At 51.2% G+C, this 23,283-nt stretch overlaps 2 protein-coding genes across 2 annotated transcripts in view; one reads left to right on the forward strand and one right to left on the reverse strand.

Moving 5' to 3' along the window:
• Window positions 1-23,283, forward strand: part of LOC308232915 (protein spinster homolog 3-like) — a gene marked incomplete at both ends in the record, with an annotated part of 90,319 nt that overhangs the window by 15,341 nt on the left and 51,695 nt on the right.
• On the reverse strand, window positions 510-6,735 carry LOC308226839 (A-kinase anchor protein 1, mitochondrial-like; the record flags this gene model as incomplete). Its single annotated transcript, XM_080628895.1, has 8 exons — window positions 510-569; window positions 714-779; window positions 1,202-1,275; window positions 2,188-2,255; window positions 2,891-3,041; window positions 3,478-3,655; window positions 4,451-4,581; window positions 6,528-6,735. 8 exons carry the CDS (start codon window positions 6,733-6,735, stop codon window positions 510-512), a joined length of 936 nt encoding a protein of 311 aa, XP_080485021.1.

Genomic DNA, 23,283 nt, shown 5'->3' on the forward strand with positions numbered 1-23,283 from the left:
AGGGGGAACGGGTTCAAACTTAAACAGGGGAAGTTTAGACTGGATATAAGGAAGAAGTTCTTTACTGTTAGGGTGGTGAGGCACTGGAATGGGTTGCCCAGGGAGGTTGTGAATGGTCCATCCTTGGCGGAGTTCAAGGCCAGGCTGGATGAGGCCTTGGGCGGCATGCTTTAGTGGGAAGTGTTCCTGCCCATGGCAGGGGGGTTGGAACTAGATGATCTTAAGGTCCTTTCCAACCCTAACTATTCTATGATTCTATAATTCTAACTTTGAAGGGAAAGCAGACACTAAGTTCACGGCTATTATACATGTGGAACAATCACAGCTTAAGGAGCATCTGCTACCTTCGAACGAGCCCTAAGGTTTTAAGGTTTTTCCCATTCAGCTTTTGAATAGAGGCCAGAGACGATTTTTTGCTTTAAAGCTACAGTATTTGTCATTATGGCTTTTAATAACCCTGCCTTTCACCGAGATGAGGTATGTGTTTCTAGGGAAATGGTAGGACATTGCTAGTAGTCAATCCACCCAGCAAGGCCTCTTTCCACCAGAGTTCTGTTTACGGACACCACCTAAAGGGAGGTGAAAAGAAAGAAAACAAAAAGTAGAAAGGTGAACAAACCACTAGAGAAAAAACGATCAGCAAGTTCCTAATCAACAACAGGAAGCCTGCATCGGCATCAATTCCAACAAAAGAGGTACGTCAACGCACGCACCTCATTGCCCGTCAGGTTCCACAGCTGTATCAGTGGCAGTCCTGTTGCACTGTCATAATTTGTGACCTGGAAACACAGAAAAACCAGAGTGGGCAGCAGTTCTGCTGTGAGCCGTGAAGGATGCAATGCCAGCATCATTCGCTCCCTATCAGACACCCCTTCCTATGTGTAGGCTGGAGGAAATGCAGCTCCTGCCACCAGGCAGCAGCTGGAACACCCTGTGGGCAAGTTCACTTTCATCACTCAAATCCATACCCTGGCTTTCTGCCCACATCACTCACAAGAGGGAATACTCATCCCTCCCCAGCCACACAGCCCTGAGCGGGAACTGATGCTACACCAGGAAGTTCTCATCAAGACCCTGCTCAGCAGCCAGACTTCCAGGCTCTGGCTTTGTTGTCTGTCTTCACACACACAGGATGGGGGGTGCACAGAGTCACAGCAGTAGTACCATCAGCAACAAGACTTTTCCCAACAGCTCCACGTACCTGCGCCTCAAGGACTGCGCCTCTGGTCATCTCGCCAACAGCTGCGTCAGCTTCAGGGGAGAAGCGATCCTCATCTTGGGGAAGAGCAGGAGAAAACAAATGACAGTCACAGGCTTCAAAGGCCAGAAGGGACTATTAAGCTCACCTTGCCTGACCTCCTACATCCATTAGGCCAGCAAATCCTCACCCACTGTTGCTGAAACCAGTCTATTAAGCTGGAGATCACACAAGCATTATGCCTGCTGGGTTGCTGAAAGGAAGAATGAAGTGCTTTCTAAAGCCACTAGCTAAGTTAATAGGAATTTAAGTGGCTGATGAATTAGGAGGCTTTAACAATAGAAAAGTGCGTATCTGCAGTACCTTTCAGCGGTCATTAGTATTTTGATCCTTAATAAACTAAGCTCAAGGGCCTCAGGGCTTCACTGACCCTGAAGACACTACTGACCCGCCTGATCCCCAGCTCCCACAGAAACCCCTTCCGTACAAGGCAGCTTCTTAGGCCCCCAGGCATCAGGCATATCTACCACCATGACACTCTGCCGGGGCTTGAACGGTAGCATTTTGAACACAGAACTATACACGTCAGTCACCTTAGTAGGAAAGTATCAGATATTGGTTTAACACATTAAAACTAAGTTTGCATTTACAGCTACTTTATGACAGAAGGTAGCAGAGTAGTTACAGCTACTTCACTTAATACACTGCCAGCCCTGCCAACTTGCTCTTTAGGAGAGTAATTCACCCTCTCCTCCAAGCCGGAAAAAGCCTGGACATTTATCATCTTTCCCCTGGAGTCTGACAGGTTCTGCCATGCTAGCACATTTAGAAGAATAAAATTCATTTTTTCCAGTCCTTGCTCTAGTCACACCAGAGCTGTGCTTGCAATAAGAGAGGGAAGGTTCAGGCACGATCATTGCTTGCCCACCGCTGGCACCCACTGACACTGCAGTGGGACCGCCAATAGTACTTGTCAGGAGCTCCATTACCTGCAAGAGGCACCACATTGTCCAGGAAAACTTCTGCTCCTTGGAAAGGCAACAATAAAAAGTCAGACCTTAAAGAAAAGAGAATCCATCAGAATAAGAACAGGGCTTTAAGTCACTCCTGTATTCTTTAAGGTGACATTGATTAATCAATTGCTGTAAGAGGGATTTAGTGTAACATTGATGACAGTCAAAAACAACCTCCCAGCAATCTAAGCAGCAGCAGCAACCCATTGTCTGATGAGCACGCCACGTTGGACTGGGCTCCAAGCAAAAGCCACCTCCACCATGGAGGCTTGACTGCTTTCCTCCCACCTCTGGGCACAAGCAAGTATTTAATGGGCTTGTGTAAGAAAACCCTCATCCAATACAGCTCTCCCAGACAGTGGGGCTGGAGCATAGAGAATCCCAATCTTATTCCTAGCTCAGCAACTAACTACACCTTGGGGCCTCCCAAAGGCATCCTTTTGCTCAGCTGCCATGCTAAAGTGACAGAAGTCACAATTTCCTCTTCCTTCCCCTTCAATAAAGCCTTGTGAGAGCTTGCTCTGCTGCCAGGGAACCCACCCCTGCTGCTGAGGCAAACCTTTCTACCAATTCCCACTTCAGCTGTGGAAAAACCCGGAAGGAATTCAAACAATACAGATGCCTCTGAAGAAGATTCGAGCCAGATATGGCCTCAGGCCATGGAAGAGGAGCTAGAGACCTGATTGGTCTGACTGTGTCAGCCTTCACTTTGGCATATCCTCCATAGTCCACATATCTGAGTTCCACTTCACTGGTCTCTTCAAAGTAGCTGATAACTTGAGCCCGTAGCCATGCCCCATCCAAGCCTGGAGCTGCGCAGATAATACCGACTGCGGAACATAAGGGTACAGAGAAGAAAGCTCAGCGGATTTCCAGAAATCAGCACTTCAGGCATTAGTTATGACGAATAACTCCTTTCCATGTGATGCACCCTCCACTTTAGACCATGTACAGGCAGTGACACTAGGAAGATGCGGGAGTAGCTCCACACTTTGTCAGCAAAAATATACCAGGTGCCAGGTAGATAAGAAATAACCCAAGACTGACTTACGTCCTTCCAAATTTCAATGTGCAACTATGTGGCTGGAGAAGTATTCAGGGATGAATGGGGTGAGGAAGAACAGAGCTTAAAAAAAAGCCCAAATCAATGGAATAACCAACGAACTATCACACCTCATGCACTGGGAAACCTCCCAAGCCTAACTCAGGGCAGCAGGATTTCACATGACCCTCGAAGTTTCTTAAGTGAACAGTCAAGTTACTTGCCTTCTACTGGAGCTGGCAGGGTTGGAATTTCAGGTTGAGAGTAGCAGACGCACATCTGCTGCTCAAGGCTCCTCAGCACGTAGAAAGTGGGGTGAGTGTGCTGCTGCAGGAACATGTGCCCTGCATCAACTTGGTGCGCCACGACCACCGGCACAGTGACTCCATCCGGGAGGAAGAGCTGTCACGTGGAGGAAAGAAGCTCTCATTAGTGTTCACTGCAACTCGAAGCTTCATTCACAGCAACTCCCTGTTCCACCAGCACCTCCTGAGGCTTACAGCCACGGCACTGTAGTATTTCACTTCTAAAGACTGCTTTGGAGCAGGAGCAGAAGACTACCCATTGTTAACTGCATGCTGTTCTCAAGGAAATCAGACTTGGGCTGGGGCCCATCTTGTTCCCAAAAAGACTATCAGCACAGAGCAGCTGCAAGACTTATTTACCCAAGAGATCAGTGAGCAGAGTCAGGAATGATGGGTCAAGCCATGCTGCACTATCAACGCTGTGCAACTTGCCAGGACTCCCTGCCCATGGAGGTTTTAAACATCAAGGTAATCTTCACAGGGATTGTCCAAGATTTGTCACAGAGGCCTCATTTTCAAAGTCCTTTGCCCCGACTGCTAGAGAGCCACTGTGCCGGGCAGCTTCCGAGCATTACCGTGCTTGGAATACATCCAAAATGCCTTTCATTTCCCAGCATAAATTCACTTCTCCAGAATAAAGCCTATCTTCACATCCAAGGAAACAGTTACGTGCACCGTTACTACAGGCACAATGGGAACAGTAGTGGAAGAACAGGTAGATAACCCTGATCTATTAACAGCTAAATCAGCTGGATAACAACCAGCCACACAAAATCACACTGGGTTTGAGGGCGCCTGTGAGCCAGCCACATGGATACAGCATCCTACAATGGCAGTGACCAGCAACAGCCTTCCGCCCCGACATCAGCATAGCCAGCAAGCTGGGACTCACCCAGGCAGTCATAAGGAGGGAATGAAGTGTCAGTGGTGCTGCTGGAAGTAGACCGTGGACGTTGGCATCAAGCTCAAGGAGCTGTGTCTCGCCAGTCAGGCTCAGTACTTTTTCTACTTGATGCGGGAAACCTGGAAGACAAAGTCCCACAGAAGGTCTGTAGCACAGATTTGGTGAGGACAACCCCAGCCTTGCCACATGAACCAATATAGCTACCAGAAGCCTTCTGCACTACAGCAACAACTTCAGTTTTAGCAGATTGGCCATGTAACCTGGTAGGAGACCAACATGAGCTGATACACACTCCATAGCTCTTCCTGTAGGCCAGCTAACACTGGATCCTACAGAGAGATGAATTCAGACCTGTCCCTGAAGGTACCTCACTCAAGAAACTGAGCTTATTAACGCAGGCACTTCACAAACCACCTTGAAAACTCTAAGCTCTTAGCTTGTACAGGAACTAAACAATAGTTCAAAGCTTGGAATGAGCCAACTTAATACTTCCTCCCAGCAAGCCTGTTCTTGCTTCAAGATAGTTTCAGCCTCTCCTGTCCCTTACCATTCACAAAGTCACTTGACAACAGAACTCCTGCACTGAAGTTTCTCACTAACAGGCCTGTAGTCTCATTCAGCATGCACTCCTACTTGTTTCCTTCCCTCTTACGTGTGTGGTTAAAAAGTATTCAAACCAAAATAAGCTTCAACTCCTAAACCCACCAGCCTCTCAATGTAGAGAGATACTCAGTCTTCAGTTTCTGAATGGTCTTAGTAGGAAAAAAAAAGAGTGAGTGTACTGTCACTCCATATTAATTCCACATTTAACAATTCATCCATTGGGTTTTCTCCAAAGCTTTGAAACATTTATGATTTCCAGGCCACTCGGAAGTAAAATATAGCAAGCTCACAACAAGTGTTTCCTCTTAATTTACAAATCAGATCCCTGAAAGCATGGTACATGCTAAGGGGAGATGCTAAACCTGAGAATTGACACAGACCACAGTTTACAGAGAATCCCAGACTTGTTTGGGTTGGAAGGAACCTTAAAGCTCGTGCACTTTCAACCCCCTGCCATGGGTAGGGACACTTTCCACTAGACCAGGTTGCTCCAAGCCCCATCCATGGGAGGGAAAACTCAGGTCCCCCACCAGTTTACAAGGAGCAATGCCTTGCTCTTATGGCTAGGTTTAAAAAAAAAAAAAAATAATAAAAAACCCCCAACAAACCTAAAAATCACATTTTGGATGAAGGATATTATTTATTAGAAAACAAGGTGTAAATTTAGTAGGTGACGCTTAAGGAAGTGGATCTTCATCCTCTTTACACTCTTCATTGCAGAAATCACACCACTGTCAGGTCATGAGGAAGTGAAGCTCCCTCTAAACAAACTTGCACAAAGACAACATAGCTCTTGCCCTTTTAACAGGGAGACTGGCATCACTATTCTGTCTAAGGGTGGTGAGGCACCCGAATGGGTTGCCCAAGGAAGTTGTGAATGCTCCATCCCTGGCGGTGTTCAAAGCCAGGTTGGACAAAGCCTTGGGTGACATGGTTTAGTGTGAGGGGTCCCTGCCCATGGCAGGGGGGTCGGAACTAGATGATCTTAAGGTCCTCTCCAACCCTAACAATCCTGGGATTCTGTTCTTCACATAAAGGAATGCCATATCTAATCTAGTAGAGCCAAAGAAGGCCTGGTAAGTTGCAGTATACAGTAAGGGGAAGCATCTTAGTCAAATCTCTGTAGAATCCAGACACAAAAAGAGACCAGTTGCTCTCGATGCTAAAGTATGTTTGGAAGAGACTAAGGTTTAAAAGCATGAATCGTAGGTATTTAAGAGATGTGATGCTTATAAGCATTCTACTAACCATTAGAAAGTAAACCATCACTTATTGGTCTTTCTAGGTTTGTAATTGCACATTTAATTCAAAGTATGACTGAAAGACTAATGCAGATAAGTGAGAAAGATCAAAGACAGAAAGCATAGCCTTAACTTTAGAAAACATCTGTGACTATGGCATAAGTAGAGCTGTTGAAAACTTACCTTTCTTTTTTGCTTAGAAGGAGAAAATGGGCTCTCACCTGGTACAAGGCACCAGACCATGAAGTTGATCAAATTTGTGTAGCACAGCACAGCAGCTATCAGGTAATCTCTCTTTGCCGGACTCTTCCTTGACACAGACACGACTGGACCTTGTCTCCCATGTGCTGCAGCAGCTCCGTAACTCTGCTCCTCGCGAGGTGGCTGGGACTGCAAGCTTGTGCTTTCATGCGCCCTGGGGTTGTGCATATTTCCCCGCGCACAAAGCTACCATAGATGAGGTATCTCCTTAGCACGCCAAGCTATGAGTCAGTTTTGGTTTGGGGCTATGAGGAACTTCAATCACTACGCTCATTTCCGGCCGTGAAGCCCAACCACTAAAAACTGAAAGGAAACGCTCCTTGCGGTCCCTGCTTTACAAGGACTTTACAGAGGCAAAAAGCTGCAGTCCTGTGTTTTTGCAAAAGTGCTGAAGTGCTATACCCTGAGGACAAGGAAAAGTAAAGGGAAACAGCAGCAAAATATTCCATTGTGCATCCAAGATCCCAAAGTGCACGACTTTGCACGGATCTCACAGGAATTGCATATGCCAAATTAGTAATAAACTTCACTAATGTCTCAGTCAGCTGTCAGAGCTAAAAACGGCCTTCCTAGAGAAGAGGCGTTTGCTAGACAAGGTACCCTGGACAGTCGTTTGCTTACACACACTACTTAAGCTACCTAGCCTTGTCCTTGTCACCCAACCAGTCACTTCTTCCTTTTACCACCACCTGCTTTGCACTGACCAGATCTACCCCAGAACAAAATCCTTTCCAGCAAGGTCCTGAGTTTTTAGGTCAAACCAGCAGTTTAAGCAGAAGACTTACACTCCAGACTATTTGCTCGTTTGGGTTTCTTTCAATGGAGGGAATACCAAACAAAAAAAAAACCTAACCAAAAAACCAACCCAGAATGTTACAGGGAGAGATGGAAACAAAACCATCCTTCTTCCTCCCTGCTGGAACTGTGCACATTCTACAGCTCTGAATCGGGAAACAGGATTTTTTTCCCTTTCTTCCCAAACAGGGGCCTGAAAGGAGAAGAAAGGAGGATGCAGGAAGTCATTCTTGCTCTTTCAGGGTGTGTAGATACCTTTATTCCTTGTCTTTAGTCGGGCCACTCAGATTTGAACAAGTACTCTTACTTGATTCTTCCAGCATTAGGTTCCCTATTATATTCAGTATTTTTTTAGACACAGAACTGGTCCCACGTCTTTTGAGCCATTGTGTGGATTGCAAACTTCAGAAGGTTATTTGGTTTCTTGCACCTTGTTTGGACGGTTTAAAGTGAAAATTAAGAGAAAACTAGTAGCTTAATGGGCAGCTAATAGCAATGAGCTCTGATTGCAGCGTCTGACTCATGCATGAAGACAAGAGCCTATGGTTGGAGTTTCTTTTAAGGAAGTGTGTTTCACACTTCAGACTACGCTGAAAACAACAATAGCACCTACTATTCTAGGCCATTTTGTCAAATGAACACTCAGCACTCTAGTATTTCACTCTACCTTCATTTCATGAACATTTAGTTGCTCCTGAACCAGCAGGCATGTTTAATTTCATCATGGGTAAGTCTATACAAATTTTATTTCCGGACAGGTCTTATTTTGAGCAACAGCTTACCCCTCAGCTTTCTAAGGGACGATTTAGAGACAGATGATGGGCATCTCTCCCCACTCCTGCTCATGGTAGCTCTACATGGAGAGATTCAGGCTGGCTGTGAGGAAAAACATCTTTACAAGGAGGCTGGCAAAATACTTGCACAGGCTGCCCAGACAGGTGATAGATGCACCATCCCTGCAGATATTTAAGGCCAGGCTGGATGTGGTTCTGTGCAACCTGATCTAGTTGAAGATGTCCCTGCTCATCGCAGGGGGTTGGACTAGATGAGTTTCGAAGGACTCTTCCAACCCAAACTATTCCATGGTAAGTCAGCTAGAGTCTGAACACATTTCAGAGGGCGTCAACTTACTATTAGGAAGCGATTTTTGCTCACTATTCAATATCATCACTACTGCCTTTTGCGCTGCTACAGACCACAGAAGCTATAATGGCACATTCTCTATGCATCCCACTGCTGTGTTAAACCAAGGAAGTCAAGAGGTGACTACACTCACAATAAAGAATGAGCACAACGTCGTAGGGATTGAAAACTTTACCTACACCCACAACGGTGGATAAATAAGTCTGAAAAGAATGTTTCAAATCACGTTGAAGAATTACAGGGAGGAGGCGCACGTGCGCGCTGCTTTCACTCCATTCCCAAGGCAAGAGCCGACGGGAACCGGCGGCTCCCGGTGCCGCGCCGCGCCGCGCCGCTGGGTGGCGCTCAAACACTGGCGGCCGGCACAGCCTCCGCGCGCGCGCGCGCGCACACACGCACCCCTCGGGCGCTCGGCCCCAGCAGCGCTCCGCCTCCCGCCTCAACCCGCCCGCCCACCGAAACGGAATGCCATGGGAAAGGAAACCCGACAGCAACAGGCGGCAGCGGAGCCTGAGCAGGGAGTGGGACATTCAAACTCAGAGGTGTCCGCTGCTTGCGCAGGGAGCTTCGTTAGCAACAGGAACTGAAACAGCCCAAGCTGTGCTATCGGTTTCCATGCCTGTTCTCCTCGGAAGCTAGGAGAGCTGGCCTCTCTGTCCTTCGGCAGGAATGTGTTCCGTAGATGATGCCCAGACAACATCTCAAACCTCGTGAGGAACGCCCCACACGGCAGCTCATCAGGATTTAACTCTCACTCTGGGCAGCTTAAGCATCTCTTGGTCTAAGCAATACTGAACTAAAAAGTAGGCACTTCTATCTAGTCATTTCATTGGGAAGCTCCTTCCACCCACTCTTTATACTACCTGTAATTTCTCCTGGTCTGAAGATAGCCTCAGAAGATCTTCCAAATGAAATTAAAAGGCGTATGAGCAAAATCTGGCCTTTTTTGCTGGCATTTGCACACTTGACACACTTTCAAGACAATAAAACAAGACAGAATCTCAGCCCGCTAATAAGAAAATGTTATTCTGATGACTTTTGCAGCCCTTTCTGCTTAAGACAAGTTCAGCATCAGTGAAAGAACTTGTCTGCCTTTGTCCCTTTGAGCCAGCAACCAGAAGTCTCTACTCCACACTTCAAAGTAGCTTTTCAGATGCCTTTCGTTAATAGTCAATACTTACTTTTAATCATGTTCCCTTGTTATGTACGACTGTGTCAAGATAAAAATATACAGAGCAGAAAGTAATGCTCGAATAATGTTACCCCCCTTACCAAGAGGAGCATTAATGTCAACTTAGCTGGTATATTTACTAGAAAGAAAAATGTTAGGAGAAATTATTATGTGTAAATCCCTAAGAAGCTCAGAACTTCTTTTCAAGGCCTAAAACAGTTGCAGGACTTTAAGAAGCTTCAAGAACTGCAGCCACCCAGGTTTCCAAACAGAACAAACCCCATCTTCTCTGCCTCACAATGAGGCTTATGTCAATAGCATGTTTTCCAAATCCATTCAGATGCTTCCTTAAGAAAGAATTACAAAGTACTGAATAAGGATGGTGTAAGTCAAAGTGATGAATCTGATCAAGGAAAGCTAAATAGAACTCAAGCCACCTGTGTTTTCACTGGCTCCATTCTGCCCCCAGCCCCCCCCCCCTTTTCTCCCTCTCCGAGTCCATCGTGTACTCCTAACAGAGACACAAACCAGTCACACAGAGCAAGACATTAAGATCAGAACAAGCCAGCACTGTAGCAGGATCCCAGCAAGAACTTACCCGACGCCACAGGTCACAAACACCCCTGCCCTTAGGCACGCACCTCTTCCCAGCCACAAGCAAGATCTGTAACCCCACCCTAAACGCCCTGGGGCAGGGCTGGGGCGAGCCAGCAGCTGGGAGAAAAGAGGCGGGATGAGGAACGGCTCCGCTTTCTTTTTGTGTGAGGTCTGTAGCACTCCTGGCTGCTCGGGACTGGCTCCACAGGGCTTGCGTTTACTGAGCCTGACTTCGGAGAAGAGGTTTCTGTTCATCTTGTTCCAGGAGTGCTTTCTTCCTGGAGCAAAGTGCCTGGACTACAACAGCGTGACTGCAGCCTACAAGGGGAGGAGAGGTCACAGCTGCTGCTTGTGCTCTTTGTCACACAGGAGGTGGGGTGATGGAGCGGTGCTGCTTTTGCTTTCACCCCAGGAAACTTTAAATAAACCGGCCCACAGCATGTAAAGTTCAGTTGTGCTGTGGCTCTAGCAGTCACGTTCTGCCCGTGCATCACTCCGGCCAGTGCGCTGCAAGCAGCTGCTGGGGGTTCTCCTTCATTGCCTGTGCAGGAATGACATCTGTGCTCTCAGGAATGCTTTCACCCCAGGCAGAGCATCCTGCTGCGCTGTCATCACTAACATCTTCCCTGTTGGTGCACTCCCCGACGTGGCTGGACGCAAGCAGATTGATGATGAGGGCAGAAGGGTTCCTGAGGAAAGCTTTTCCTTGGAACAGCTGCAGCCCCTCTCGTGTTTTGGGGAACACCAGCATAGGATGTACAGCTGGGAGCTTGGAAGATGCTGGTGTGTGAAAGCTGTGTGGAAGAGAAGGCAGTGGGACAGGTGGTCTCCAAAGCCTCAGAAACGCAGAGCCTCTTCCCTGCTAAACTTTGCAGCTTCTTGGGAAAGTTTGTCCTGCCAGGTCAGAAATGGTCCCTGTCCAGATGCCTAAACCCAGCGAGATGAGATCATGGAGAGAAGGCTGCTGCTGGAACTGACCTGCCATTGGTATTTTGGGAAGAGGAAACCGAGCCCAGGGCCAGGATGCTTTCTGATTTCTAAAAGCTCATTCCAAAAGGGAGGGTGCCCACCCAGTGCAGGCAGTGGCTCTGAAGGCAGCGTCACAGCACTGGGGTGTGTGAGGCCTCAGCCCTAGGACACAGCTACCTCCACAGTAGCGCATCCTGCCCCTGGCAAGCTCTCAGGGCACCAGGTGCCTGGGAATACTTTCAATTAGAACTTATATTCTGGCTGTAAGTTTGCTGAAGGGCTTTTCCCAGCAAAGCCGCGGCCCTGGAGGAAGAGATCCCTTGTCCTCCACACGCTGGTATTTCTCTGGTCCAAAGGAGGTTGTGTCAACTCCTTCACTTCCTGCACAGAGAATCTGCACTTCCCTGTTCCCGTGAATCCTCTTTGCTGTCTCTGGGCTGAGGAGTGAGTTCTTTGTTCTGTCAACCTGTGAATATGCAGCTGTGCCTAGGAGCGTCCCACACGGCCTCAGTCCTGTTCGGCGCCAGGATTCCCGTACAGGGAGGAGCGATACCCTGAAGGGGTCCATACCTCTGCCTGTGGAGCCAGCGGGCTGCTGGAAGCTGCTCCTGTGGTTGCTGCTCCTTGACTGCACACTGGCTGGGGACTCCGCCTGATTTCGTTCTTTATTATTACTCTCATTTCTTTATTTATTTGCTTGGTTGGTGTCTGCCTTGGTCACAGTTTTCTTTGGCTGTTTCAGTGGGCTGCTCCCGACTTGGAGCATTTAGAAAGCAGAGCTGGGATGGAGAGATGGCAGCTATTTTCATTTGAGACGATGTGTTCTCTGAGTTCAGGCACATCCCTTTCTAAGCCACGGAGAGCTTTGTACTACAGGGTTTCTGTTCTTTTCAGCGTTACTTTCTTTGCATGTTTCAGTGGGGTACTTGTTTTGAGAAGGACAGTTCCCTGCGGTACGTGAATGATGCCAGCAGAGCGTCCAGAGTGTTGGTGATACGGTACGTTTTCATTTAATATCACATTGTATTATAATCATGTCTATTTTCACAAAGTACATTTTCCTTAAAAAAGCAAAAGATGCAGTGATGCTAATTCGGAGGGGTGGGGGGACGAGAAAGATGGGAAAATGATACCGGTCACTTGCACCTTGAAGGTGCTCCACAGCACTTCGCTTTCCTGTGCTGCTGGGGGGAGCTGCCTTCTCTGGGAGTCCCAGAAGCTGGCTCTCGTTTCCCCAGTGAGGCCAAAGCCCCTGTGAGTGTGCCCGTGCCAGGCGGAGGGGCCCCTGCTGCTGTGGAGCCGTCCCCAGCACCTCTGGGCAGGTGGCAGCCTGCTGCAGGCAGCATCGGAGACCCGGAGGAGCCCGGCTGGGAAGGGAGAGGGGCTGCAGCCCCCTCAGGAGCAGCACGGGACTGTGCCAAACCCCAGCCACCCAGGATACCCCATCCCTGGCACTGTTCCCCGCCTCACCTTCAGCGTTCAGCAGCTTGCGGCCTCTGCGCATGCCTATCAGGAAGAGGCTATTGGCCCGGGTGGACTTCCCCAGCCCAGACTTATCTGGGGACCGAGGGAGCAGGGGAAACCAGGGGTGGCAGTGCCAGCCCGAGGTGGCATCACCTGACTTGGCCAAATGAGCCAATAGGTTGCAGAAGCCACAAACACGCACCTAATGATGGCAGGGATGGGAGAAGAAGGGGGACACAGCCATGACTGTGGGGACAGATCAGGTGCACCGTCAGGGGAAGGATCCCCTGAACTATTTCAGGTGACTGAAAGGAAAAGGTCATGCAAGGGCAGGAGCTCTGGCATGTGCAGCCTGCGGCTGCCCCATCCTGCCTGCGCCTTGCCCCCCCAGCTTCCCCACCTGCCCTCTCCCAGCCATGCGGAGGATGCCGCTGCCATCCCTGAGCTTGGGGAGCACCCTAGGTGTTTCCTTCAGCCCATCCACCTCTGCTCAAGAGCGTAAAGACCCCTCTGGTTGCCGTTGCCAAGGCACTTCTCTGTCCTTGACCTTCTGTAAACTGAGTGCTGCAGCACCATGGGGAGCATCTGCAGTCAGAGGGGACGCCTAGTGATGGGTCAAGCAAAGGGTGCTGGAAAGTGGCACCTGCGCCCTGGCCCAGGAATCAAACACAGGAAGACAGATGTGAACATAGTCTGTTTATTTTAAGTGGGGGACATAAAAACAGGGGGTGGGGGATGTAGCAGGGGGGGTGGAAATTGTATATTGACAGTAAAAAAATACGCTAAAATGATAGTAAAATTATGGTAAAAATACTAGTTTACTAGTGTTAACAACAGAACAGCAGTATAACAACCAAAAGCTACAATAAACCAACAAAACAAGTACAGTATAAGAACAAAACAACAGCAGTATAACAAGAATATTACAACAGCCGTAGGCCAAACACAGAACAATAAAAATCTTCAATGAACATCATAGACGCCGACGTTTTGCCTCTGGTGGCCTAAAAGGCCACTTGGCATCTCTGCGGTCCTCCTCCTTCGGGAAGTAAAAAAACCAAAGAGAACAGGTTTAGTCCCACCCATGTGCATCGCAATTTAGAAGGAAGCAGGTGCTGTAACAGCTCAAATATCAAAACAAAGTGTGATTTCCTTAAAGCAGGTTTCAATATTTGTGGGGTTTTGGCTAATTTAGACTGCAGCCAGCACACACAATTACAGGGCTCAGGGAGTAAAAGACCCAGCAGCGAAGGCCTCCTGGGGGTGGTGAGGACCCCACGGGCAGGGGGGAGCAGCTCTCGGGTGACTCCTGGCTCCAGCAGCCTCTGCCGCGCTCCCACTGCACAGCACCAGGGGAGACAGCACCGCAGGTCCTGGGAGCTGGTAAGTCCCAAACAGGTGGGGGTGAGCCACAAATGAAAAGCAATGGGGATTTGGGGAGGGGGAGGACCCCAGTCCGCTCGGGACTCCCCCAGTGGCTCCAGAGCACCCCAACATGGGCAAGGGGATAAGAAGGGAGGGGAGAGACTGCCAGGGCTGGAGCAAAAGTTTACACCTTAGGAAACGTGGCAAAAGAAAGCCAGGACGGAAAGGCTGCACAGACGCACAGAGGTTCATCAGCCCCGGCTGGGGAGCTCTTCCAGTAGGAAGAGTTCCCCCTGTCCCACCCCAGGCGCTGCCACCCAGCACGGCTTCTTGCTGGCAGCAGAAACGGGGCCTGGCCCCATCACTCTGGTCCCGCCTCGGGGCTGCTCTGGACCGCAGCCCGCACAGGTGGGGGCCAGCAGCACTGGCCATTACTTATTGCAGAAATGATGGATCCGTGCCTTGTGCCGCTTGCAGGCTCTGTCCTTGGATCTTGCCCGGCTGGAAGAGGTGGACGAACCTGGAAGCACAACTGTTGCTCAGGTCTCTGCAGCCTCACTCTGAGCTGGCACCGGGGCTACCCCCATCCCTATCCCGGGGGGAATGGAAGGTTTTGCATCCCTGGAGGCCAGTAGCTACCACCCGAGCCGGCCCTTCCGCCATCCCCTAGCCCAAGGGGACAACACCACCCATCAGCTCCTCAAGCCTGAAGCACCAACTGCGTCCATACCAGAGGAAGCGGGGTCTCGTCCGAGGCCTGATGGGCGCTGGCCCCAGAAGGGTGCAGGAGTCCCTGGAAAGCAGCACACCACTGTGAGCCGGGGTCGGCCAAGGAGGAAGAGCCTGGCTTTTAGGGAGTTGGCAGCTCAGCCAGGTGCGGCAGGAAAGCTGCTGCCTAAATCAAGCCCTGCCCTTCACCCCCACAGAAGTCCTGTCCACCCCGACTCACCTGGCAAGACGGGCGCGCTCCTGCTGCTGGACTGGGTGGTGTCAGGAAAGCCGGTGGTGGTGGAAGCCGCTTGCCCAGAAACGACTGATGCTGTGGTCGTGGATGCTGCCTGTGTGTGGCTGGTGCCTGAGCAGCCCTGGGTGATGGCTGCTGGCAGGGAGCAAGAAATCAGGACCCGCAACTTGCCGCACGGGACTACCCCTTAGCAGAGCCTCCCAGCTTGAACAGCTCGCAGCTCCGGTCCTGGGCAACCTCGCCCATCAACCACCCTGGGGACTGCGGGACACGAGGACTCCGTCCCGAGTCTTCACAAGTCTCGAAGAGCATCAGACCCGAGGACCAGGCAGCACTGGCCCAGGAGCTTCCTCGGCCTGCGCTACACCCTGCCAGCCCAGGCCGTGGCTTTCTCCTCCTTGCCGTGCCCTTCGCATTCCCAGTCTGCCCTTACCAGCCTTAGGTCCCAAGAGCTGTCGGTAGCGCTGCCACGCTGCCTCCCTCTCCTCGCTTAGGGTCATCTCTGTGGTGGGGTACCCAGGAATAAGCTCAGGGAACTGCCAAGAGAGAGCAGTAGCTTAGCTCCTTCTCAGGGCAGCCAGCAGAGCCGCTCTGAAGGAGGTGTGCAAGCAGGCGCGTGCCAGAGCCGTGAAGCCGTGGTTCTGCCACAGCCACGGCGGAGCTCCGGTCCCCCTTCATTTTGGCACCGGCTTGGCGCTGAGGCCACGGCAGCCTTGCCCAGGCCAGTACCTGCTCCAGCAGCGGGCAGCAGTCACGCACAGCCACCACACGCTGGGGCAGGGGAGAGCATCAGTTCCCACTCGGCCAAGGATGAGGCCTCCTGCCCCAAGGCAGGCAGGTCAGCCTGCTCCCAGCCCTGCAGGGATTGCACTGAGCACATTCTATCCCCAGAGGAGGGCAAAAGAGGCTTGCGAGACAGCGACGTACCAGCACCAGTGGGTGGGTCTCGCCAGGCACCAGCAGGCAGATGCTCCTCCTGCGTGGCCTTCCTTTCCCCAGCGCAGGTGGTGGGCTCGGGGACTGCCGCCGCTTCTCCTCGGGCCTCTTGACAGCTACAGGAGGAGACAAGTCAGGAGCAGCTCCCAGCAGAGGTGTTTGGCCTGCACCAAGGGGGTTGTCCCTTCTCACTCCTCTCCGGATGCCCATCCTGGAGGGCAGAGCCAGGGACACGGCCTTCAGCCACAGACAAGGCTGCGATGCCCTGGGGCAGCAGCTGGCCACAAGAGATCCGTGGGGAAGCTCTCACAAGAGCCTGCTGGGGCTCCACGGGCCGGCGGCCCCTTCCCACCTCCACAGACGCTCCTTGCACGCTGCCCACCCGAACCACAAACCACACAAACTGCCACACGGGCCCACATCTCGCACTGTGCCACGGGACCCTCTCCGCGATGGGCACACGGGGTTTCCTCTCCCTTTCGGCTGAGGAAGTGTTGCCATGAGTTCCGCCTGGAATGTGAGCAGGCCCAAGCCAGGGGCCCATCCAAGCCCGGCACAGAGCTGGGCCCCACCTACACTCACCTTCCTCGGTCTGCACGGCCTTGTTGGCTCTTCCTGGAGCACGGTCTTCCGGTCGCAACAATTCCCATTCCCTGTGCAAGTGGGAGAGAGCCAGTTAGGGTCAGCCCCAGGCTGGGACAGGACATGCCAGTGCCACAGGGCAACGCCACCGCTGCAGCAGTCTGAGCCCTTCGAGCTCCAACCCGGCCTGCGGGCAGGGCAGGGATGGTGCAGGTCAGCGCTGCCGCCAGCGCCGCAGGGGCACAAGGCAGCAGGGATGCTGATGGACACAACAAGGGAGCTTCCCCACCACTGGGTGACCCAGCAGCCATGTCTCACGGGCCTGGAATGTCCCAGCTCCCGTGGAGAGCAGGCCTTGGGCACCGGCTCAGCTGGGAAAGCGACTGCTCTCTTCCTGGCCGGCACTGACAAGCAGGCACCGGCTGGATGAGCAGTACGTTACCTTCCTGTCCAAAGTGGCACCTCGCAGCAGGATCCTGGGCCAGACTGCGGGGACTCCCTCACGCACATCCTCTTCTATTGGCATGTGGAAAGAGACCAGGAGTAACTCATTTGGTTCAGGGGAGCACAGCCTCCCTTTCTCCTGCTCATCACAGAGTAAATCCCATCTCCCAGGTGCTGGCTACTGAGCCCACAGCCTCTCTTGCTTCAACACTGCTCAACTTACCTCTGCAACGTCTGTGGAGGGCAAAGTCTGAGCACCTCAACCTGAATCCGCTCTGGGAGCAAGCAGCCTCCAGGCTCTTTACTGGCCGAGGCAATGGGGAGGGAGGGAGGACGCTGCTGGCCCAGCCAGAGTAAACCCTTCCCTACTGACCCACCCGGGATAAAACCTTTCACTGCACAGCTGCAGAGCTCCATCAGCCACGACTACGTCCCACTCGCACATCTGCAAGCCCAGCCCAAGACGTGAGCAGTGTTTTACTACAGCTCAGCAGCTGCTGAGGAGACCTGTGTCAAAGTGGGAACACAGGGCTCCCACACGCGCTGCTGCCTCCAGCTGAAAAGGTGCCAGCACAGCAAAGAGATTTTCTCTCATCATCTGTCCCAGCGTACCGGTGGGGAAACGGTCTCAGGGCTCCGGTCCTGCGGCAGCGGGTCCTGCTGGCGCACGGACTGCGGCGGGGCTCTGCTGGCAGACAACAGTTGGAGCCGCTGTTAGTGGCAGGAAGATCCGATCCCATCCTCCCCCCAAGCTCACCCGAGTCAGCAGCGGCGGGACGGGTGCCCTCAGCATGGACGGCGCCTGCAGTCACGCCACTGTAGAGGTCGTTTTGCCGTACGGGTGACATAAGACAGGAGCGATGCGGGCTGGCAGGATCTCATCACACCCCAGGACCCCCTGTGCCCAACAGCCATCCCTGCAGCACCACGCAGGCCAGCACCAAGGGAAGTGATATGGGCCTGGCACCTCCATCACAGTGCAATCCACATCTGCACCCAACCGTGCCCTCTGACGCCTGCATCCCTGACAGCCTATGTCCCTGTGCCAGCTGTCTCCATATCCCACCCAACCTTGCCCTCTGCCACCCTCATCCCTGACAACCTGCTTCTCCCTGCCACCTGTGCCTGTATTCCACCCGTGTCCCTCTGCCACCCTCATCCCTGACAACCTGTGTCCCTGTGCCACCCATGTCCCTGAGAAGGAGTGTCCTACTGCCACCCGTGTCCTTATCCCACCTGTTTACCAGGGCCACCCGTGTCCTTATCCCACCCACATCCTACTCCCGCGCTCACCCGAGGCAGTTGCCGCGGGTCGGGGTGCTCAGACCTCGGCCGATCACAGTGGCCGGTCCGCCGTTACTGGCCCTTTTCCTCGTCAGGCGCCAAGCAACCTGGTCCCGAGTGGCTGGGAAGCGGGCGATCAGCCTGCGCCTGGGCCTGTACGAGGGCAGCCGCAGTCGGGGAGGGCGCTGGGGGAGCAGGAATCGCGCTGGAGAGCGCCGGGCCGGAGGGCGCCTGGCGGGCGGGCGGGACCGCAGCGCACAGCAGGCACCCCCCGCACTCAGCGCCGCTGCCAGCAGCAATCCCTGCAGCAGGCAGGCGACCGCCACCGACAGCGCCACTGCCAGCGCCGACGGCCAGCAACAAGGGCAGCGCCACGGGCCCGGCAGCGCCATCGCTCTCGATCGCTCTGCAGCAACGGCCACCGGCCCGGAGCGCGCTGCGGGAGCCGCGCGGCGTTACCTCGGCAGCCGCCGCCTTCTAGAGCTCGCGGCCCTGCTCCACCGGCCCCGCCGTTCCACCCGCCTCCTACTGACAGCCCTGTGCCCCCCGCGCCCCTGACAGCCAGCGTCCCTGTGCCACCCCTGTCCTTATCCCACCCTCGCCTCTGTGCCTGCAGCTCCCAGAGCCCTGCTGTGTCCTGCCAGGCAGGCGCCATGGCAGGGACGATGCCACGGACCACACAGAACACGGTTCCCCTGAGCATCTCCCATGCCATGGCCCTGCTGCGGGGACCCTGCAGCCCAGCTGAGCAGGCCAGGGCTGTCTGCACGGCATCACCTCGCCAGAGAGGGAGAGGGCTGGTGGGGCAGCCAAAGCCACCCTCAAAGTGCAACTGCTCAAAGCAGAGGCAAAGTGGAGGAAAACTAGTGAAATAAGAAGAAGAAACAGTAATAATAATAATAACTGTTGTTCAACCACGCAGCTGTGTTTGAACAAGGGAAGCAAGTACCCACAAGCAGAGGGTGCTGGAAAGCTGCACCCTGTGGCCTGGCCCAGGAATCAAACACAGGGAAGACAGATGTGAACACAGGCTGGTTATTTTAGGTGGAGGACATAAAAACAGGGGATGGGGGTGAGGTGGAGGAGAGTGGGAATTGCATATTGATAGTAAAAAAATACTAAAATGATAGTAAAATTAGGGTCAAAACACTGGTTTGCTATTGTTATAACAACAAAACAACAGCGTAACAACAAAAATACTACAATAAAACAACAGAGTAACAACATAAATACTACAGTAAAACAACGAAACAACTACCGTGTAAGAAAATAACAACTACAGGATAACAAGAATATTAGAACTAGTGCAGAAGAAACACAGAACAATCAAAATATTCAACAAATATCATAGCTGCTGATGTTTTGCCGTTGGTGGTGCAAAAGGCCACTTGGCCTCAGCATCCCGGCAAGCAAGGTAGTACAACATTCACACCCAACTGCCTTCACGAGAAGCGTTCACAGTCACATCCTACCTTCTGTCTTTAAACAAACTGGGATTCAGCCTTGTGCAGTGTTCCCAAGGGTGTTTCCACAGCTGTGTGCACCTCACCTGTTAGATGAATTGCATGTCTCCTGGAGGCACGGTGACACAGTGCCCTGGACAAGCTGAGCCCTGTAAAGAAACAGCGGTACACACATTCCCACAGCTCCAGTAACAAAGGCCATGGCAGTCAGATCCAGTGAGGACCAGACAAAACTCCAGCTGAGAGGCAAAGAAGGAAATGAGAGATACTAGAAATAGCAGGGTGTGACGAATAGGGCAGCCTACCTCATTTAGACTTCTTATAATCAAAATGCACTCCCTTTGAAGATATGAACTTTGATGAGGCTTTATCTATGAACAGGGAAATCCTAATTAGTGTGAAGACTACGACCCACTGATTTCATGTTAAATCCCAGTCCTGTTACCTGCAGATTTCATTGCCAGCTTTTGCTAAAAAAATTGCTGTGAAATTTTGGATAGGAGAACTACGACAGCTGAGAGTGGGCAAGAATGTAGCAAATTAGTAGCTAAATGGAAGTGTTCTGTTTAAAAAGAAGAGGCCATCTGCCAGCCACAGGTTAGCTGCTCAGAACACACACGCAACTACTTTATAAACCAGGTTCGAGTCCTACAGGCCCTGAGCTTCTTCATCAGAGGCACAGGAGGCTCACAAACACCATAGAAAGACTGCCTCAACCATGCTGATCCAACCTTCCTCAGGCACTAAGAATGGCAGAGAGAGTCACACTGTGAACTGTGCTCTTTTCCCAATCTAGTTTACCCTAACGTGTTAAAGCAAGAGGGAAAGGCAAACTTAGTAGAAAATAAAGCTGGATTGCAACAGGAGCACACTCCCATCCTAACTCTGCCTCCTTCCCCCTCAAAAGAGGAGAATAACAGACACAAAGAAGTTTTTGATCTCCTGTGTAGCATTCCTGTAAAAGTGTTTATGGTGTTTCAAGCAACTTGTACACAACATGCGACACAAAGGAGCTGAGTGGGATGTGATGACCATATTCCCCAAAAGGGAATGGTCATTCTTCAGGGGAGGGGACCCTGGCTGCTAAAATCACTTACTTCTTGGCAAGTGAGATGACATCGTGACACCAAGTAGTCCTGGCAGTTCTGTGTACTCCTGGCTTCTCAGCTGCTGCTTGTATTGTGCCAGAGATGCTCAGTGCTCTGTGTGCTGCTGTCCTTCCCTGGGTCCTGTGAGGGACTAGCAGAAGCAGAAGAACCGGTGCTAGACCTCCCAGGCAAGGAGTTATCTGTAGACACAAGCAAGGCTGGTTACAGAAAGGGTACCCGTGGAGTGAAAAGCCTACAGAACTTCAAATTCAGCATTAGAATTACGGACTGGAGAATGGCAGCTATGCTCAGAAATGAATGTAACTTGCGGTTTGTAGGTCATTTTTGTAAAGAAGAGCGGCTTTGGTGATGTATGGTGACTTCAGAGGAAAAAAGACCTCCCTCTGCATCATAAAGATACACGACCGCTCCCTCTGATTCTGGAGTAAAACATGTGAAGAAAGAAAAGTGAACAGTAATATTCCAGCTACAAATGCAAGAATCAATCATGCAGCCATCAGTGTTACCTGCGTAACTTCAGACTGTTATTCCAGCAAACATTCTTCCCCCCTCATCGTGTACATGCTAGTTAATTTTATAGAGAACTTGGGAGGATCTGACAGAGTACTTCCAAAGCACTTGGTGTTCTCTGCGGAGAAACATCACGATGACGTGACAAGAACAGAAGATACCTTCACATTCCTCTATTTCAGGAGGTCTTGATGCATCCAAGTGCCTCCTCAGGTAAGAAGCACATCAGCGCCTGCCCTGGCTGCTGTACAGTTTAACCTGTGCCTCTTCCATTCTGCAAGAACTAGGCTAAAATCTTTCCTTCGTCCTGCAGGAACAAGGGAAAACACCAAACTCATGACCAAGTCCTCTAAAACACCAAGTTCATGACCAGTCAGGCAGTAGAAGGTCTTTCCACTGTTCACCTTTGACATGACGAGCATAAGTAATCCCAACCCCAGGGATGGTTCTGATTTTACAATGAATGGCTCAGCCGCCCGAGTGACGGTGAGGAACTCACCCTGAAGGCCCACTGCCAGTCACGACAGACCTGCCATGCCAGCTGCCAGGACATAGCCAAGACCACTGTAAGCAACAAAAAGGAGTAATCAGTAGGCACCAAGGAATTCTTGCTGCCCAAAATGACATCTTGCCAGCTAAGGAGAGCACAGAGAACCCAGATCAGACAACCCATAAAGCAGTTTATTATTGGCTCTTTTCTGTCCTAGCCACATGAATAAAACCCTGCAGGAATTCCTTTAGCTTTAATCTGCTTTCTGGGCTCAGACTTGGCTGCCTGCTCTAATAAAGAGTATGTGTCCAAGGCACAGAAAAACCCTTCTCCTCTTCATCAGACACTGTCAATTCAACTGAAAGAGGAGAGGGAAGGGCCAGTTCTTCCTTGGGACGATTTAATGGGGGGGGTTCTTGACAAATTTGTCAAGTAAGCAAATATCCAAAAGCTTTTGCCTTCCAAAAGCCAGAAATAAATTACCTACCCCCAGGCACATATTTCTTTCAGAGTTGATTCAATCGTTTATTCCAAGCCCACACGTTTTCGGAGTTCAGATTCTCTCTAAAAAATGCTGAGGGGAAAAAAAAGCTCATTTTTCTTCAAGGTAACTACAGAAATAAGCCTAACCAGCTCTATTTCAACATGCTAAGCAAGGGACAAATCCTTTTGCAAGAGCCAATCCAGACATACATCAAAATAGATCTGATCAAGGCTCAGGGCATATTGAATGCCTGGTGTGGTCAGACGGAATTTCAAAAGGCAGGTCAGTTACTAGCAAGAAAACCAACCTTCGCACTGGAAGGAAGAGGTAGAAGACAGACAGCATCGTGGTCCTTTTTCATTCGCAGGAGCCGATGCATCCAGTGCATCCAGAGGGGCCAACGAATGGCATTTCAGATTCCCCTCCACCCCCCCCCAGGGCTGGGGACTGGGGCAGCGAGTGACGGAGGCACCTTTCCCTTGGTGATGACCAGGGTTGGTTTTCTTTTAGTGTCCTGAAAGTGCAGAGAAATTCAATTCAGAAAATCTTTAGAACTGTGCATATTTAGGCATAAATTGTGCAAATAGCCAAACTATCCTGTATTAAACCCGTCTCTCCTAACAGGTCAATCTCCCCAAAACACAGAGAAAGAGATAGTCATTACTTTGCTTGCAAAACTGACTAGTGAAGGCTAACAATCTGATATGGATGTAATGCTGAAGAGATAAACAATAAAGCAGTGAAAAGCACACAAGCGAAACTGCCTACAAGGCAAGACAAAACTGGATGCTGAGAAGACAGACACTGAGTAAAGTGCTCCCCATTGAGAGAAACTGGCCCTCCCCATCACTTTGAGGTGGGTTTCTCAGCTTATATCTGTGCTGCATATAGACAGGCTCTCAGGTGGTGAGATTTTCATGACAAGGGTAAAGTGACTACTTATAAA

The sequence above is a fragment of the Psittacula echo genome (assembly GCF_963264785.1).
Source record: "Psittacula echo genome assembly, chromosome: 1".
In the NCBI taxonomy this organism is placed as follows: domain Eukaryota; kingdom Metazoa; phylum Chordata; class Aves; order Psittaciformes; family Psittacidae; genus Psittacula; species Psittacula echo.